Source organism: Camelus dromedarius, chromosome 23, assembly GCF_036321535.1.
Source record: "Camelus dromedarius isolate mCamDro1 chromosome 23, mCamDro1.pat, whole genome shotgun sequence".
Taxonomy (NCBI): Eukaryota; Metazoa; Chordata; class Mammalia; order Artiodactyla; family Camelidae; genus Camelus; species Camelus dromedarius.
In genome coordinates this window covers 24,087,404-24,107,442 of record NC_087458.1, presented here as the reverse complement: position 1 = coordinate 24,107,442, position 20,039 = coordinate 24,087,404, and the positions used below count along the sequence as shown (strand labels likewise).

Sequence of the window (20,039 nt, the reverse complement as noted above, 5' to 3'; positions counted from 1 at the left end):
AGGGGAGGGAAGGAAGGCCAAAAGCCTTTTTTTTTTTTTTTAAAGAAAAGATGGATTTCTTTGGAAGAAAATGTTGCCTTCAGGTGTCACTGAAATTTTGCCATGTTTAGGATTAATCTTTCCCCAAAAAATATGCAATGGATGTACCTGAATTCTTCCCTCTCCTTATTAAAATTTCATTTGACATATTAATTCTGAGTGCAAACAGGGAGAAACACCTTGTTAATATATTATTGAACAATGCTCTGAGTAAATCAGACCCTGTCTATTAATTTGTTTTTGCACAGAAAATTATTTACCACCAAATCCATAATATAGCCACATATTAAAGGACAATTTTGGAGTGAAACCTCTAAACTCATATCCCCCAGACTCTGGAGTAAACATATTTAAGAAGTGGGAGAGGGAAGGCAGAGAATGGTGGTCAGTTCTGATTTTCCCAGCTTTATAATATTAAAATGTATCCATGTCTCCCTTCCGATGTTAGCCAGGCACACCCAGTTTAGGACTGACCAAAAAAAACCCTTCCAGTGACCTGTTTGATTATAATAATGCTCGATTCTAAAAGACAAACCATAAAGAGAACAGTGTTACAAAACTTAAAGAAAGATATCTACCTCCTTTTTGAAACAGAATTTAGTGTTTGTGAATTTTGGGGCTAGAAGTTTAAGGTTGGTTTTCTCTGATACTCGCTTAGATGTACTTTTCCAGCTTAATTCAATCTTGACTTAGAACGTACATTTATGTTCTAGGTGCCATGTCACACCACTCTGTTGGCATAATTCTCACTTTAACCGCTATAGGTCTGAACACCTTTTAAGATCATGAATTTTAAAACAGGGGAAGAGAATGAAATTGTACATTTTTTTTGCAATGTTTTGAAAAAAGGATGAGACGTTTTCAAAGCCGCTTTACCTCCTGCTCTTTTTCCTTAGCAGAATCGCCTCCCTTCAACGCTATGAATACAGTTCCCAGCTTGAGGGCAGCTCTCACTCATCACTGGGGCATACTGAAGGTACCATGTGTTCGGAAGAACTCAGTTCAACTAACATTTACCAAGGAGCGCAGCGTGGACTTCCTTCCCACTGTGTCCCGGAGCCGGCTCCCTGACGCTGGCAGGTGGGCACCACCCAAGGCATTCTCAAGCTCAGCTGTGAATTTTTCTGGATACACACAGCAAATGGCTTTAAAACTGGAACCAATGCCTCCTTTTGTTAACATTATTCCAGTGTTTTGTGCTAATATATCTTCTTAAATTCAATACCCTTTTTTTTTTTTTCAGAAATAGCCCATTCTGTGTACATCTCAAAATGTATATACAAAGTACAAAAGTATCCTAATTTCCTGCTATCTATAGTGGTAGTTACAGGGTGCTCGGTTATCTTTCAATTTGAGAGAATTGGGGCATAAATTCTAAAAAGTTTTTTAAAGGGTGGTTGCCTAAAGCTGGTCACCAATCACTGGCAATAAATGTATTCAATCACACTGTTTAAATATTAGTTTCTGCTTGACAGAACTACAAAACCAGAACAGTCCCCAGACAAATGCAGGAGAGAAGCACTTGGCTCTGAGGACCTGGGTGCGCACACCAGGCCTGCTCCCTCTGGTCTCGCATTTTCATGCAGCTGCTTGCACGTCACAATGACTGTAGCAGAACCCAGAACCAAGCCTGGCTTAGCAACCTGAAACTTGAGAGTGCCAACAGGAGACAGAAACACAATACTCCATCAAGGGTTCAGAACTCCAAACAAGATTAAATGTTGAAACTAGGGTTTGACATAAATCAAACTCTTAAGGCTCTTCCTGGTAACCCCCTTAATTTTAAGGCTCAAAATTTTTGTTTCCAGTCTTCCACATGGCCCAAATCACAGGACAGGTCCAGCCACCAGCAGGAAGTGAACGACCATCTGTAGGAGTGAGCTGGCTTTTTCACAAGAAAGGCACAAATAGGATCGCCAATCTCTTGGGAACAGCAGCTTCAATGACCAGATGCCTTCAAGACAGAAGTGGAAATTCATTTTTGAAACTGGGACAGCAGAGATCACAGGTAACCTAACTCTTATTCAAGGTGTTCTTTCAGTTTGCTTTGATTATCTGGAAAGGATTTGCCTGCTTTGGGCAAAAGGAAAAAGCAAGCCTCCATACCAGAGCTGTGCTGGGGTTGTAGCGGCATGTTCTCGGGGGACGATTTTGGGGGGTCATCTGGACACAACTGTGTGAATGCAGCTCTTACTTAGGTACGAGTCACACTTGCATTTACACACCTGAAGAACTTGTTCAGTCACCTCCCTGATTCCTCTCCTTCCTCTGAAAATCATCAAAAGCACCACCACCTACTCACTTAAAAGCCCAAACATCTTTCCTGCTTTTGCCCTTCCCTCTAAAGTTCTATCTTAAAAAACACATTCCCTGCAGCAGAGCACACTGCTTTGGCTCAGCAGAAGGCCGGTCACTTGCTTCCACTCCTCAGGAAGCAGCAACATTCCCGATTTGATCAGTCCCGGCAAAAAAGGACTCAAGGGACTGCAAAGTGTTCTCAGAAAATCCACAGGTGTGGAGAAAGGACCATAAGGATGAACTCAAAATACACACTCCAGAACCAACCCCAGCTTTAACCTCTTCAACGTCCCCCCTCTATTTGTCCTTTGGCATGAGAATGAAGACTGACCAACCACCGTGCCCACTGCCAGACGGGCAAGCGCTGGGCAAACCAGAAGGGGCTTCAGTAGGTGCAGTTCCGTGGGCTGAAACTTGTAGTCTTTGCTTTAGTTTCTACTACAGAAAACACCCAAGAAACCCAAGGCCACCCTGTCCCCTGTCACCAGAACGTGCTGCTGGCCATTTCCAATCCATCTCATGCCATTTGGAATTGATTGTGCTGTTTCTCTATCTTTGTAAAAAGAAGTTTCACTTATTTGTGTGGAGAATTACAAGTGGGAGAGAGGCATCCTGTCTTCCACCAGCACAGTGTCCATCCCAAACTGGTCCGTGCACTGCTTCACAGTGGCCAGGACGCTCTGGAGCCGCTGGTCCACAGCATCCAGGTGAGGCTCAGAGAGCACTGGGGAGATGGGGTCATGGGCCAGGGCAGACTTTAAGGCAGACTTCAGCACCCCATTCTTCAGGTAGTTCAGTCTGTTCCAGGTGGAAACCCGGATGCTGGGAGAAGAAAGGTATAGGACAGGTTACACAAAACCTCTCACTATCAAATCCAATTTAAAGCCTGCTTGGCAGACAAAAGCAAAGAAATCGTTATGTAAAAATGTCTCAACTAGAAAAATCATTTCTGTTTTAGAAGTAATTCTACATTGTAAGTCAGTCACATCACCACATTTTGATATTTCTTTCTGGGTAATTGAGAGATATACATAAGATTTATACATGTTCACTGCAGTGCTATTTCTAACAGGAAAAATGTGAAACAATCTGAATGTCCAACAACTGAGAAATAGTTAAATAAGTTATGGCTCATCCATTCAAGGGAATACCATGCAGACATCAAGGAAAAGCAGTTATGAAAATTCAGTGGCATGGGAAGATGCCCATGTTACAACATTGGGTCGGGGGAAAAAATTGGAGGAAAAAAAAGGTTTTACTCTAGATCTGTGGGGAAAGAAAATGTGCGTATCTTCACACACACACACACACACACACACACACGGGAATGAGGTCACGACAGTGTTAACAGGAGTTAACCTTACATCTTAATAAGTAATGTTAACTTCCTTCTTTTTGTGTTTCTGAGTAACAAAATTCTAGAATTAATATTATAAACAGAAAAAGCTTATTTTAAGGATACTTATTTTTCTCAATTATTTTACCAACTAAAGAGGATCTTTTGTGTATCTTAGAGTAAAAGACTTACCTCCCTGTGGGTAATGCAGGAATTACTAGGTATGCATTAAAGTCTGACTCTGCATGAGGCAGGCAGCCTGTTCTGCAACCATTTAAAAAGTTCAGGAGGATTGGTCTTTGGATTAAAGCATGGAGGGGATGGCCAAGCACAGATGCAGTGTGGTTTTACTGTCCTAAAAAATACAAGTGCCTAGAGCATCAATTTCCTCTGTGTGACCAAAGTATCACTTGACTGCCTCTCAGGTCCAAATTCACTCTTCATATATGCACCGCTCTACTGGAAAGAAGTCCTTCAAGCATCTCCCCTCTCAAGCTTTCTAGGTGGAGGGCGCTAGAGGAAGACCGCAGAAGGAAGGGGCTCTCCGGACACTTGAGACTGTCGCGTGGTGGGTCAGCAGTATGTGGGGGGAGGTCATCAAACGAAGCTCTGCCCTGGCCACATTCCCAGAACAGGCAGGCCCTCTGTGACCTTGCAGCCATGGCCTGGCCTGATAATAAGCTTCCTAAGGCCCTCCCAGCATGGACGGCAGAATCCCAAAGGCCACCCACCCCTGCTGGTGCCCTGACTCCTTCTGCAGACCCACAAACAAGCCTTGCCCCCAGCCCAGAGGGTTTCTACTGAGCCATCCCTCCCTCTGTTTGCCAGGACATCAGCTGCAGACTGCCCGTACCCTGCCTGCACTCTAGAGGGCAGCTTCCTGCATGCCCCACGCCAGCAAGCTAGAGACTGTCTCTGCTATCCAGTGGGCTGAATCACACCTTCTCCACTGAGGTCCAAACCCCAGCCTTGGGGAGGACGGGCCCCTTCAAGTTCGGCCCTCCTGGGGTACTCTCTCCCAACCTTAGTTTTCTTCTAAAGTCACTCTTTTATCAAAGAATTTAGTAATTCTTTATACTAAACTTTCCTGTTTAACACCATGTCTTTTCTATCCATAACTGGACACTGATAGCAGTGACTATTAACACAAAAATATCTCCCTTCACAGATATAGTTTTTGACTGGATGTATCACTGCTTCCCAATATTAATGAAGATAATTAAAGCTTGCCTGGGTAAACACTTTCTGCAGAATACTGTTGTTATTAAAAAAAAAGAAAGAAAAACAATATAAGCAGCTCATACGACTCAATAAGAAAAAAATAAACAACCCAATCCAAAAATGGGCAGAAGACCTAAACAAGTAATTCTCCAAGGAAGACATACAAATGATCAAAAAGCACATGAAAAAATGCTCAATATCACTAATTATCAGAGAAATGCAAATCAAAACTACAATGAGGTATCACCTCACACCAGTCACAATGGCCGTCATTCAAAAACCCACAAATGACAAATGCTGGAGAGGCTGTGGAGAAAGGGGAACCCTCCTACACTGCTGGTGGGAATGCAGTTTGGTGCAGCCACTATGGAAAACAGTGTGGAGATTCCTCAAAAGACTAGGAATAGACTTACCATATGACCCAGGAATCCCATTCCTGGGCTTGTATCCAGAAGGAACCCTACTTCAGGATGACACCTGCACCCCAATGTTCATAGCAGCACTATTTACAATAGCCAAAACATGGAAACAGCCTAAATGTCCATCAACAGGTGACTGGATAAAGAAGGTGTGGTATATTTATACAATGGAATACTACTCAGCCATAAAAACCGACAACATAATGCCATTTGCAGCAACATGGATGCTCCTGGAGAATGTCATTCTAAGTGAAGTAAGCCAGAAAGAGAAAGAAAAATACCATATGAGATCGCTCATATGTGGAATCTAAAAAACAAAAACAAAAACAAACAAACAAAAACAAAGCGTAAATAAAGGACAGAAATAGACTCACAGACAGAGAATAAAGACTTGTGGTTACCAGGGGGGTGGAGGGTGGGAAGGGATAGACTGGGATTTCAAAATTGTAGAATAGACTACACTGTATAGCACAGGGAAATATACACAAAATGTTATGATAACTCACAGAGAAAAAAATGTGACAATGAGTGTGTATATGTCCATGAATAACTGAAAAATTGTGCTGAACACTGGAATTTGACACAACATTGTAAAATGATTATAAATCAATAAAAAATGTTTAAAAAAAAAAAAAAGAAAAGAAAAACAGCCCAGCTGCCTCTGGTTGCCAGAAGGGGCAGTCTTATGTGACCAGTGTGTCTCTGGGAGCTGACCATCAGGAGGTGGCACTCCTGGACTTGCATGTCTATGGAGCCAAGCAAGGTGAATCCCAGCTGATTATTCGTGCTCACGCTTTAAAATCATGCCAGCAATGATGATCTGAAAAGGAGCTCCTTACAGCCCAGGCCTTGTCTCATTTTCTTGATTTACTTTTTTTTTAAACATTTTTTAATTGAGTAGTAGTCATTTTACAATGTTGTGTCAAATTCTAGCGTAGAGGACAATTTTTCAGTTATACATGAACATACATACATTCATTGTCACGTTTTTTTTTTGCTATTAGCTACCACAAGATCTTGTATATTTCCCTGTGCTATACAGTATAATCTTGTTTTATCTATTCTACATTTTAAAATTCCAGTCTGTCCCTTCCCACCCACCGCCCCCTTGGCAACAAGTTTGTATTCTATGTCTATGAGTCTGTTTCTGTTTTGTATTTATTTATTTATTTATTTTTTAGGTGCCTCATATGAGTGACCTCGTATGGTGTTTTTCTTTCTCTTTCTGGCTTACTTCACTTAGAATGGCATTCTTCAGAAACATCCATGTTGCTGCAAATGGCGTTATGTTGTCAGTTTTTGTGGATGAATAGTATTCCACTGTACAAATACACCACATCTTCTTTACCAGTCATCTTTGATGGACATTTAGGCTGTTTCCATGTCTTGGCTATTGTAAATAGTGCTGCTATGAACATGGGGGTGCAGGTGTCATTTTGAAGTAGGGTTCCTTCTGGATATAAGCCCAGGAGTGGGATTCCTGGGTCCTATGGTAAGTCTATTCCTAGTCTTTTGAGGAATCTCCACACTGTTTTCCACAGTGGCTTTCCTTGCTTCCCTCTCCCACTCTTAATGATTTAGATGTCTTCTTTCACAATTTTGTGTTTATTCTTTTTGTAATTCATGGTATTTATCATCTTTCCAGTTATGAGTTTCCCATTTTTGTAGCATCTTGCTTCTTTTCTATTTAGAGTAGACCTGTCAATATTTCTTTTAGCATGGGTTTAGTGTTGCTAAACTCTTTTAGTTTTTGCTTGTCTGTGAATTTCTTTATCTCTCCTTCTATTCTAAAGGATAGCCTTGCTGGATAAAGTATCCTAGACTGCATCTTTTTTTCATGCAGGACTTTGAATTTATCTTGCCATTCCCTTCTGGCCTGTAGTGTTTGCGTAGAGAAATCAGCTGAAAGCCTTGTGGGGGTTCCCTTGTAACTCACTCTTTATTTTTCTCTTGCTGCCTTTAGGATCATTTCTTTATCCTTGACTCTGGCCATCTTAATTATGATACGTCTTGGTGTGGGTCTGTTTGGGAACATCTGAGCCTCCTGTACTTGGATATCTGATTCCTTCTTTAGGGTTGGGAAGTTTTCAGTCATGATTTCTTCAAATACCTTTTCAATCCCCTTTGTTCTTTCTTCCCCTTCTGGAACCCCTATTATGCGTAGATTGGCATGCTTTATATTATCCCATAGGTCCCTTATATTGTTTTCATTATTTTTTATTTGTTTTTCTCTCAGCTGTTCTGATTGGGTGTTTTCTGTTGTCCTGTCTTCTAGGTCACTTATTCGTTCCTCTGCATTATCTAGCCTGCTTTGTACAGCCTTTATGTCAGCTCTCATCTCAGCAAATGAGTTTACTAAGTCTACTTGGTTCTTTATAGCTTCTATTTCATTTTTGACATATTTTATATCTCTAAACACTATTTCTTTTAGTTCCTTCAGTACTTTGATCACTCCTTTTTTGAAATCTTGATCTAGTAGGCCATCAATGTCTATTTCCTTGATCTTGCTTTCAGGGGATTTCTCTTGCTCTTTTAACTTGGAGTGGTTCCTCTGCTTCTTCATATTGCTCATACTCTCTGGCACTGTGGCCAGTGGGTGGGCAGGTCACCCCCCCTCCCGATGCCGCAGTCAGATGCTGTGCTTGGGTGACGCAGGTGGGCGGATCATGCCCCCTCCAAGCACTGTGGTCAGGTGCCGCATTACTGCTAGGAAGGCTGATGGCCACCTGCCCTCTCCCGGCTCTGGTCGCTCTGCTGCTCTGTGCAGCTGCCCACTCTGTCTTGGGTTGGGTCGGCGCTCTGTAGGAGGGCTCGGGGAAGACCGCGGGAACAGCCCCGCCCCTGCTCTGTGCCAAATCTCATTTCCTTGTTTGTCTTGGCAGCGTGAGTTCTCTGAGGGACCAGGGCAGAAAGATCCTATCTGCCTCGGGCTGTAAACAAGTCTCAGTCCTGCCCAGGAGGTTGCGGAGCCCCTGGGAGTGGATTCAGGTCTCAGTCCCACCCCCGCCCAGACACTGCACACAGCTGTGGCTGCACCCCGCCTCTCTTCTCGTAGAAGTTCCAGTAATGGCACCACAGGTCTCAGGACACAAAGGCTACTGCGCCCCTCCCCCCAGGGCACGCCAGCCATGTTGCTTTGCTTTTTTTGCAATTTATGGGGGACCGTGGTTGTTCTGCTCTGTATCCCCTCCCAGCCTCGGCGCGCAGCCCCCTGCAGTCCCCTGGGGCTGCCTCAGCGCAGCCGTCCCTGTCCTCCGCCTGGCTCAGGCGGCCTGTCCCGGCCCCAGCTACCGGCTCACATCTCAGGCTGGGTGTCGCGGGGACCCTTTGTGCCCGTTTAACTTAGTTCTGTTAGTCAAGGGGTGCTCGGGGCAGATCTGAGCTTTGGAGGCTCCCCCTCCGTCCCGTTGGCCTCTCCGTTGGAGGGGGGAGACCCAGCGAATGAGTGCTATTCCTCCTTTGCCGCTCCCTCCCCGCGGGACCGGTCCCACACTGTTTGGTTTTTTCTTCTTTCTTTTTTCCTTTTCTCCTACCAGATTTTTGGCGTCTTTGTCTTTTGAAGAGGGCGATGTTCTGTTGGAGTTCGGCAGCTGCTCTGGTTGGCTGAGTGGGTCCGTAGATGTGAGTTTTGGTGTATTTGTGGGAGAGGGTGAGCTATGAGCATCCTTCTACTCCGCCATCTTGCTTCTCTCTCTTGATTTACTTTTTAAGTTCTTTGTTCTCTAATACAGACTTTCAAAAATCAATTACTAAATACCTATGGAGAAAGTTACTTTTGGTTTACACACTTTCATACTGAGATAAGCAAACCACAGGCGGGCTGTGGTGGTGAGAGGACTTGAACCCACAAGGTGAACATGTACAGCAACCAGGGGCACAGACCGTACTAGATTTTTTTTGGAGAGGGAGAGGATTATATTCTGATACTAAAACAAACATGGATACACACTGCTGAATAAACTGAAAATTTCTATTCATACAAAACTCAAAATGCATTCTGAGCTCTGGGCCAACTATTGTGGAGAACCTTCCCTGATCCCCTACATCTCAGGATCCCCAAGGGGTCCAGGGTAGAGAAACATCAACAGCACCGCTCAGGTACTAGGAAGCTTTAAGGCCAAGAAAGCTGATGCACTGTTACCTGAGCCTGGAAAGGAAGGCAGTGCAGGCAAACGTATTTGACGTGTGTAACTTACATGCAACACTGATAGAGCGGGGCCAGGATGCTTCTCTCATCCAGCGAGGGGTTCCCAAAGCTGAAAATTAAATCAGAACTCAGTGAATTAGGTAGAAGCCCCAGCTCCCTTCTTAGCATCAAAGCAGGAACAAATTCTATAAGAAACCCAAATATGATCTGAGATAATTTCATGCTCCCACAGCTCAAATCACCTAAATTAAAAATAAACAGGGCATGATCAATTAGACCCAGGGCTCCTAACAGCCTGCACTGCAGCATCGAACAACAAACACACTGCTTCACGAGGATCCTTTCTCCCGCCAGGATACTGTCAGGTGCTGATGCATGACCTGGTGATGTGTGAAGCCCACAGACCAAGGGAGAATCTGAGGACCCCCAAAGCTGAGAAAGTTTTAAGGGTGAGTAGAGAACTAGGTTCCTGCAAACTAGCAGATGGTCACCATCTATAAAAAGAAGTTTCACTCCTAAATTATGAATCAGAAAACATTTAGATTGTCCTGTTCTCTATAAGAAAGTATATGGTCAGATCTGAACTGGAAAAACTGCTTACGGAGGCTGACAAAACATTCACTCAAAATTAATAAAATGCTCTTATTCAAGATAAAAGGAACTTGTCTTTACAGATATTCACTAAACAGCTGCTCTCCTTCTCATGAGAGCAAAAGTCTGGGCCTGGACTGCTGTAAAAGTAGCAAAAACATCCTATGAAATACATTAATTTTTCAAATTGCATGAACCTCTGGATAGAATAAATGGAATAGTAACTAAATTTCATGTTCTGTTAAATATGTATTTCTCAAGATTTTAAGCATACTAGTCAAGAATGATGTAAGTAGTGATAAATATAAGACCTTGGTTTCCAATTGTCTGTGAAAAGAACCACAGTCTTTGACTCCTTGGGAAAAAAAACCTCTTTTCCATTTTTTGAAGCCCTCAGATCCCTGAAGGTGAAAGGAGTACAAACTGAACAGGTTGGGAGGATGGGTGTCACCGTCAGAGACCTGAGCGGAACGAGGAAGGGCGCCTTGGGCCGCGTCTGTTCCGGAGGTTTTCCGGGATGCCCCACCCTCCCGGCACACTCAGGGTCCCCAACCTGGCCGGGAGGGCCCAGCTGCTCCTACCTTTTGGCATTATCGAGAAGGATGAGCATACTGGCGCCTTCATCGTCCTGAAAACTCTCATAGTGATGGCGGTCGGCGTTGCCAATCAGGTAATCAAAGACAGCCGTGTCGATGATATCCAGGAGGCGCGGGCCGGAGTCGTAAGGGGATGTTTTCTTCACGGCATCGCAGTAGCTCTCATCGTACTCCCACCTGGAGGCAAGCAGCATCACCAGGGCTGTCTACTGAGGGCCAGTGCTGCCCACTGAGGGCCAGTGCTGCCCGTGGCGATGTTTAAAACAGGAAGACAGAGCCCCTGACTAGTAGGCTTCCCCCTGACCCTGTGGCCCTTCTTAGTGTTGGACAGAAGCCCTGGCTCCTGCACAGGGTTGGCACCTGATCAGGCACAGGAGCAGATGAAGAGGGGCTCCCAGGAGCACTTACCGGGCCAGCTTGCCCTCTCGGTAAGTCCTGCCCCACGGGTGTCGGTGCTTCTGTAGCGGCCACACATCTGGAAGCCAAAGCGTGACGGACCCCTCCATCGTGTCTCCATCAGCACAGGCTGGCTCTGTTTCTCGGCAGTAATAACACTTCCCATAGAAACAAGTATTATTTCCTAAAGGAGAGAATGGAACCAGATACACTTAGGGGAAAAGGATGACTCCAAATTCTTCTACGTGGAAAAAGGCAGCTCAGTGTGAAAACAGATCCTGAACTTACATTTAGACATTTTCTATATAGGTGATAAAAGCACGCAGCGCAAAAAAATTCAAAAGGTACAAAAGGGTAAGGACAAAAAAGTCAGTCTCCCTTCCCCTCTGTGGCCCTTCTACCCAACCTCTCTCCCAGAAGTCAACTACTGTCATCAGTATCTTTCTGAACTCACTGTAAGTGAAGGAAGGCCCTCTTCTCCTTCCATAGGGCTGAGATTTTGGCCAGAGAACCCAGGGGAGGGAGGGAGGGTGCATACAGGGCCAGGCCGTGGGCCAGGACTTTAGTTACATACGGGGTGGGAAGTGGGGTCCTGAGCAAATGAATAGAGCGAGGTTAATGGGAACTAGGTTTCTCATAGATGGAGAAAGGAGTTTAACATATAAAAAGGGAGAAAGCCAGAGTACATCTTGTTTTGGTGTTGAACTGGAATTGGAGATACTGGTTTGAATTGACGGTTTTAAAACATAGAGATGTGAAAAAAAAAAGTACAGATGTTTGTGTGTGTATATGTCTGCATATATACGTGTGTGTGTGTGTGTGTGTGTGTGTACATCCCCTACCTCTGCCCCTCCAGAAAACCTGGAAACAATGAGACTCAGGCAGGAATGAGCACACTAAGCACTCACATATTAGTTTCTAAATATCATACTACTACATGCAAAATAGACAAACAACAAGTTTCTACTGCATAGCACAGGGAACTATATTCAACATACCCTGTAGTAACCTATAATGAAAAAGAATATGAAAACAAAACAAAACAAAACAAGGAACCAGGGCTCCTTGGAGAGAGAGATGACCCTAGGGCAGGGGCAGAGAAAGTACAAGATGTGCACGGGTCGCAATGCTATGTCAGCTGCAAGGAGCACTCAGAGAACGGGGACGTTCCAAATGACCCAGGAGACAGTTTGCAGGGGTTTCACTGACCAAATATGGGACAGTTTAAAATAAATAATAATAGTAACAAGTTGTAACTCTGAGTAAATTAAGAGTCAGAGCGTTCACAGTGATACAGATAAAGAAGTAAGTAAATAAAACACAAGTGGTGTGGGGGGAGACTTTTACTCTTCAACAGAATGGCAACTAGTAAATCTAGAAGGAACGACAGAATTACAAATCGTCATCTGTCAACTACCACAGTAGTAACTGATTCAGACAAGAGTTATCAATGAATGCTAAAACTGGTGAGCAAAAGTTTGATGGGGATACAATATTTACATTGCTCTGAGTATCTCCCTACAAAATACTCAGTAATTATTACTAAGTATAAAATACTGGAGAAACCTTGCAGATACCCACCATCTTAATCAAGTGATGAGGTAACACCATCAGTCATGGGGCCCACATCATGTAACTCTTAACACGATACACTGAGAAGTTCATGATAGCACTCTGCTGGCATTCCCACTAACATTTTAAAATCATGACGAAACATCAGACAAACTTAAATTAAGAGACACTTGGAAAAAAAAAAGACTTGAAGCGGGATGGGTACAGCTCAGAGGTAGAGTACATACTTAGCATGCACAAGGTCCTGGGTTCAACCCCCAGTACCTCCATTAAAAAATAAATAACAACAACAACAAAAACCACATTTAAATTTAAAAAAGAGAGAGAGATTTGAGAAAGTAACTGGGCTGCACTCTTCAAAAATGTAAAGGTCTTGAAGAACAAGAAAGACATGACAAGTGAATACAATATTGCAGACAGAATCTGGAATGTACACAGGGTCTACGGCTTAGATGATGATACTGGATCAGTGTTAATCCCTTGATCCTGATGGCCAAATGCTGTTGTGTAGGAGAGCATCCTGGTAGCTGGGACACACTCACGGAAGTCTTAAGGGAGCATATAATGCTGTAGTGGGTATTCATGTCTGCAACCTGTTCTCAAATGATTCAGAAATATTAACAACTGAGGAACCTGGGGGATTCTGTGGATCATTTCTGCAACTTTTACATAAATCCAAAATTGTTTCAAAATTAAAAGTTGAGGTAAGTAATGTTTTCTTTGCCCCCCCACTTCTATACAATATAGCCATGGAATATAGCTAATTTCCTACACCTAGAAACCCTCACATATTCCATTAATGACTGTTTATGTCCTTATGTATGTGTCCTTGAAGAGACAAACAGCACTCAAACTTTAGTATTTCCAACCCCTGGCACAGTACACACTAAACAGAAACAAATCCACCACATGCCCACCCACAAAGCTGATCCTGTCAGTCTCCTTTCACCTTAAAACTTTTCTAGGTAAAGAAGGTTTGAACACTAATTGAAAGATATAACACATTTTTAATGTTTATAATTATAAAAATATAAATTTATAAGTTTAACTTGATCCATCAGAAATACCAACAGATCTTTTGGAGGGTAACTAGGCAAGACTATTTGAAAGGTCAAAAGAAAAAATAAATAAGAACTGCAAGAAAACTCTTAAAATTGCAAAGAGAGGAGAATAGACTTACCAGATATCAAAACATATTACAATGCCTCAATAATTAAAACAGATATAATGTCCAATGGATCAGAATAGAAAGTCCAGAAACTAAAGCTAAATAAAGAAACTAAATAAAGAAAATTTATTACAGGGGAAGAACAGACTTTATTTTTGGGGGGAGGGGAGGAGGTAATTAGGTTTATTTCTTTATTTTTAGAGGCGTACTGGGGATTGAACCCAGGACCTTGTCATGCTAAGCATGCACCCCTACCACTTGAGCTATACCCTCCCCTCCCACCCCCAGAACAGACTCTTTAATAAATGCTACAGGAACAACTGATAGCCATCTGGGGGGAAAAAAAACCCCAAACCAATGGAGCCATACTTCATTCCACATACTAGAATAAATTCCAACTACATCAAAAACTAAAATGTGAAAAGTAAACTACAAAAGTACTTAAAAAAAAAAAGGCAGAATTCTTCCATAATGTTGGAGTGAACAAGGCTAACTGATTCAAAATCAGAAAATCTATCATGAAAGATAGATTGATTACGTTAAAACAAAATTTCTGTAAGGCAAAATAAAACAAAACAAAACCCCCAAAATACTATAAGCAAAGTCAAAAGAAATTAAAGAATTGGGAAAAACATTTACATCTCATATTACAAAGGGCTGTCTTTCCTATGTATGAGCTCCTGTAAGTCAATGGGCCCAATGACAGAGCTGAAAGTGAGCAAAGGATATGCAAACACAAAGAAAAGAAAACACAAATGGCCCTCAAATAAAAAAGGATGCTACATGTGAAACAGACAAAAACCTTCTGAACACGGTCTACCCGGAGATGGCATCAGACTCCATGGTTAAGGGCCCAGTCCCATTAGACTGCCTCACTTTACATGCCAGTTATAAGTCCAGATTGTTTCCCATGCTTCTGATCACCTGGCTGTAAATCAGAGGTTCCTACAAGCCCTTGCTTGGGTTTGATTAATTTGCTAGTGCAAAGAATATACAATGGGGAGAGGACAGTCTCTTCAATAAATGGTGTTGGGAAAACTGAACAGTCACATGCAAAAGAATGAAAGCAGACATCTACTTCATACCATACACAAAAATTAACTCAAAATGGATCAAAGGCTTAAACTTAAGATCTAAAACCATAAAACTCCTAGAAGAAAACATAGGCAGTTTGACATTGGTTTTGGCAGTGATTTTTTTGGATTTGACACCAAAAGCAAAGGCGAAAAAGCAAAAATAAACAAGTGGGACTACATCAAACCAAAAAGCTTCTACACAGCAAGGGAACCCTCAACAAAATGAAAAGGCAACCTACTGAATGGGAGAAAATATTTGCAAAGCAGATATCTGATAAGGGGTTAGTATCCAAAATATATGAAGAACTCATACAACTCAAAAACAAATTGAAAAAATCAGATTAAAAAATGGGCAGAAGATCTGAATAGACATTTTTCCAAAGAAGACATATCAGTGGCCAACAGATACATGAAAATGAGCTCAACATGACTAATCATCAGGGAAATGCAAATCAAAACCACAATGAGATATCATCCCACACTGTTAGAATGGCTATCATCAAAGAGACAAGAAATAACTAGTGTTGGTGAGGATGTAGAGAAAAAGGGAACCCTTGTGCACTGTTGGTGGGAATGTAAATTGGTGCAACCACTATGGAAAACAGTGTGGAGGTTCCTCAAAAAATTAAAAATAGAACTACCATATGATCCAGCAATTCTACTTCTGAGTATTTATCTAAAGAAAATGAAAACACTAATCCAAAAAGATACCTGCACCCCCTTATTCACTGCAGCATTATTTACAACATCCAAGATATGGAAACAACCTATTTACTGATTGATGAATGGATAAAGAAAAAAATTTCTCTGTGTGTGTGTGTGTATAAAATATATATAATGGAATATTATTCAAACATAAAAAAGAAGGAAATCTTGCCGTTTGTTAACAACATGGATGGCCCTTGAGAGCACTATGCTAAATGAAATAAGTCAGAGAAAGATAAATACTGTATGATCTCACTTATATGTGGAATCTAAAACAAAACCAAACAGACCAAGCTCATAGATACTGAGAAAAGATGGGTGGTTGCCAGAGGCAGGTGCTGGGAGAAATGGGTGAAGGGAGTCAAAAGGTACAGACTTCCAGTTACAAAATAAATAAGTCATTGGGATGTAAAGTACAGCATGGTGAGTAGAGTACATAATACTGTACTGCATATTTGAAAGTTGCTAAGTCCAAGAGATCTCAAAAGTTCTCCTCACAAGAAAAAAAAGTCTGTACCTATGTACGGTCATGTTTGTTAACTAGACTTACTATGATTATTATTTCACAATATATACAAATATTATACCATATGAAACCAACAATGCTGTGTGTCAATTATACTGCAAAAAAAAAAAAAAAAAACTGCTAGAGCAGCTCACAGGTCTCAGGAAACCAGTTTACTCACGAGATGACTGGTTTATTACAAAGGATACCAATCGACACATGAAGAGATACACAGGATGAGGTCCTGAACAGGAGCCTCTGTCCTTGTGGACTGTGGGGCCTGGCACAAGGGCACATGGAAACTACTGGTTCACCAACCTGGAAGCTTCCTGAACCCCATACTATTGGGATTTGTATAGCAGCTTCCTCCCGTAGGCACGATCAATTATTAACTCTTTTCGAGTGTCTCTCCCCTCTCTGGGGACAGGGCAAGGGCGCCGGGCTGAAAACTCCAAGCTCCTAACTACAGCTTGGTCTTTCTGGTGACTGGCTACCGTCCAGAAGGCCTCCAGGAGCCCATGCGGAGCCACCTCGGTGGAATAAGATTTGCTCCTAGTGTTCTTATCACTGAGGAACTTACAAGGGTTTTAGGAGCTGTGAGTCAGGAACCGGGGGCAGAAACCAATATATCTACTTATAATTTCACACAAGGAAACAAAATATGCAAAATTAAATTCACTATCTTCCCCTGCTCCATCTCAAGTCTGCTCCTCTCCATACATTCCTAAAGTAGCTAACGGCTTCACCATCTACTTAGTCATCCGCTCCAGAAACTGGAGAGTCATTCTTAATTTTTCCCTCTCTCTCAATTGTCTCACTCAGCCCAAATGGTCGTCAAATCCTTTCCAGTTTAATTCCTGAATATCTCTTCAGTCTTTTTATACCCAGTCCTTGTTCTAGTGCTGACTCACTACATGTGAATTTCCTACAACAGCCCCCAAAGGCTCTCCTCTCCTCCCACCCTTTCCCAGTCCACCCTCCACAATGCTGCTACCATTAGTTTTCTAAGATTCAAGTCTGATCCTTCTATGTTCAAATTCTTTCCATGGCCTCCCGGTGCCTAAGGAGACAGTTTTTCCTTCAGCTAAACTACCCAGTCCCTTGAGCCTGCCACGCCCTCCTCTCCTTTCCTGTCACTGTTGTCATGCTCTGTCCTCCACCTGGAACAGGGTTAACTTTGGGAGCCTGTGAACTGGATGGAAACCAAATTACATTTTTATTTTTACTAACTTCTATCTGCAACTTAGCATTTCCATCAATTATGATGGTAGAGTGCAAACCATGGTAGCAGTAGCAGCATTCCCTGTGACTTTTTCAGCAGAAGAAATCGACAGATTTTTCACATCATATTAGCACTGTTGCAGACATTGCAAAGTATCATTTATATTCATGGTCCGAAATTACAGTAGTCACTAGATCACTCAGATCTTGTTATTTAATGTGTTAAATAATAAAGCACATGTTATTCTATCACAAATTTGCTTTTTGTAATATTTGGTAAAAAATATACTTCATTATTATTGGTTTTATTTACAAGTCTATGTATTTTAATTTATGTATTTAAAAACATTATTTTGAGAAAGGATCCAGAAGTTTTTCTAGATTGCCAAAGGAGGTTTTTGCACAAAAAAAGGCTGAATCCTTCTCCAAACCTAGGGTGTTCTTTCCCACTGTATCTTACTATAGGATTGCTATTCTCCCTTTGAGACTTGGTTGAATCCACCACCCTGGCCCTAACTTGTAGGCCCCCTGGGGTTCTCCTCCACATTCCCACAGGCCCTCTGTACACATCTGGCTCCCCCATTAGACAAAGCTCTCTGAAGACAACAAGATGTCATTCATTTTTGTATATTCAACTCCCTGTTCAGAGCCTGTCACAAAGAAGTAAAATAAAATTTTGTTCAGTGAATAAATGAACAAATATAGAAGAATACAAGCAGATCAAATATTTTAGAGTCTTAAAATCTGGGTTTGAATCCTGGCTAACAATGAGTAGCTTTGTGACTTTGGGAAGTCATTTAACTCTTTCTCAGGTCTGAAATGTGGATAAACCTCCCCTACTTATTGTACTCTGTGACCAGAGGATTAGATAAGGTAACTGTGTGAAAGTGCTCTGTCAAGTTGCAAGGGCTACATAAAATTCAGTTATCATTGTAACGAGTTATGTAGTAATACGCTTAAAAACTGTGCTGAGGTCAGCCCGTTATTTAAAATCTATCTCCACCAAATCCCTCTACCTGCCTGCTATGGACTGAACGTTCGTGTGCCCACAAGAATTCAATGATGAAACCCTAACGCAGTGGTATTTGGAGGAGGGACTTTTCGCAGGAGCCCTCACAATGGGATTAGTGCCTTTATAAGAAGAGACATGAGAGAGATGATTCCTCTTTCATTCTCTCTGCCATGTGAGGAGACAACAAGATTGCTGACTGTGAACCGCAAAGAGGGCTCTCACCAGAACCCAACCACAATGGCACCCTGATGTTGAACTTTCAGTATTCGGAACTATGAGAAATAGATCTTATTGTTTAAGCCACACAGTCTATGATATCTTGTTATAGCAGCTGAACTAAGCCACTGCCGTGTGCTGCAGGTTGTATCCAGAAGCTCTGGGCTAGATGCGCCAACCCCGGGTACCTTCAGGTCTCTGTGCCCTCATTTCCATTATGCTCCCCATTATCTTGCCCAGGTCCCTTCCCTCTTGGCAGCCTGGGTAGCTCCTGCTGATTCTTCAATAGTCAGTCCAAGCGTTAACAACCTCCTCTACAAACCTTTTTCTGGCCTCTCCCTTCCCCCACGCCTCGCACGATATATGAGAGTTAACCTCCTGTGACTCTCTGGAGAGCAGGCCTATTCTTCTTGACCTCTCTCATTCCTCAGGAATTCATGTTTGCCTGAGCATAAAATTGGACAAGCAAAGGTGATTAGAAGATATATGAAACAAATCACTGACACTGTCTGCTTTTGGTTATTTGTAAGAACAGCAGAGCCCTAGTCTTATAAGTTTAAATTTCGAATGATAAATCTGTCACAAGTCCTTTAAATATTCAGTTTCACCTCATTTTAAATGTAAATCCATTCACTCTAGCAAAGCAAGGTGAAGTTCATCTTGCAATGTCTGTTTCAACAGTCGTATCAATGCAGAGCACTGTCATTGAAAATGTCACCTTGAGGAGGCCCAGACAAGAAACCACAGCTCCTCTGAATTCCTCTCATTCTCACCGTGTCCACAAGGAGAACAGGAGAGAGAATTCTAGCCCAGACCCCTTAGCTCACAGCGCGGTAACACAGAACAGAGGCCAGAGAGACCACAGCCAGCTCCACACAGAGTCGCAGGCTAACCCTGGGGAGTAAGAGGAGGCAGGGGTGATCTTCCAACCCTACAAAGGAATTTCTGATCCTCTTACAGACTTGCCTTAAGGTTTGTTTAATTCCAAGGAGATAGGACACAGTTTCCAAGAATGTACACAGATATGAAAAAAATATAGCAAGGCAGTGATACGTAGACATCAACAGACACATCAACACATACAGGCCAAAATTTGAGTTTGAGATTTAGTTTAAGATCAAGCAGAGGGAAATAAAGTTATCAGCCACCTATGCTGTCGTAAACCATCTCAGCTCCTACTTCACAGACACACAAAGCTCACATTAGGGAAAAGATTCAACTTCCTGCCTTCTACCTTGAGATCTGTTTCCCCCAGTAACCTGAGAACAAGTTGCCTGATTTGCTTTTGTATTCCCTTGAGTTATTCCGTTCCTAAAAGTCATGAACCAGCTTGCTCAATGATGCCCCATTTAATTTATTAACTCTTCCCCTATCTAAATGTCTTCTATAACCTTCTTACCTACGGTTAGGAAGGTGCTCAAGAGCTGCTCCGTGGCAACAGGCTTGATCTCTGTCCGCAGATTAACAAACCTGCCAACCACCAAGGGGGCTCGGCGGAAACCCAGAATCCTGGTTTGGAAG

General features: G+C 42.4%; 1 protein-coding gene across 3 annotated transcripts in view; it reads right to left on the bottom strand.

Annotated features, from left to right (window-relative positions):
* FAM20B (FAM20B glycosaminoglycan xylosylkinase) overlaps positions 1 to 20,039 on the bottom strand; it is a 41,292-nt gene continuing 21,253 nt past the window's right edge. For all 3 annotated transcript variants that reach the window (XM_031435692.2, XM_064478040.1, XM_064478039.1), the window contains exons 4-8: positions 19,918 to 20,027; positions 11,056 to 11,227; positions 10,633 to 10,824; positions 9,510 to 9,569; positions 1 to 3,159 (exon numbers count right to left, since the gene is read on the bottom strand). In XM_031435692.2, the coding sequence (XP_031291552.1) occupies positions 2,928 to 3,159; positions 9,510 to 9,569; positions 10,633 to 10,824; positions 11,056 to 11,227; positions 19,918 to 20,027 (766 nt within the window). In that variant the 3' untranslated portion in view covers positions 1 to 2,927. The remainder of the gene's footprint in view (positions 3,160 to 9,509; positions 9,570 to 10,632; positions 10,825 to 11,055; positions 11,228 to 19,917; positions 20,028 to 20,039) is intronic.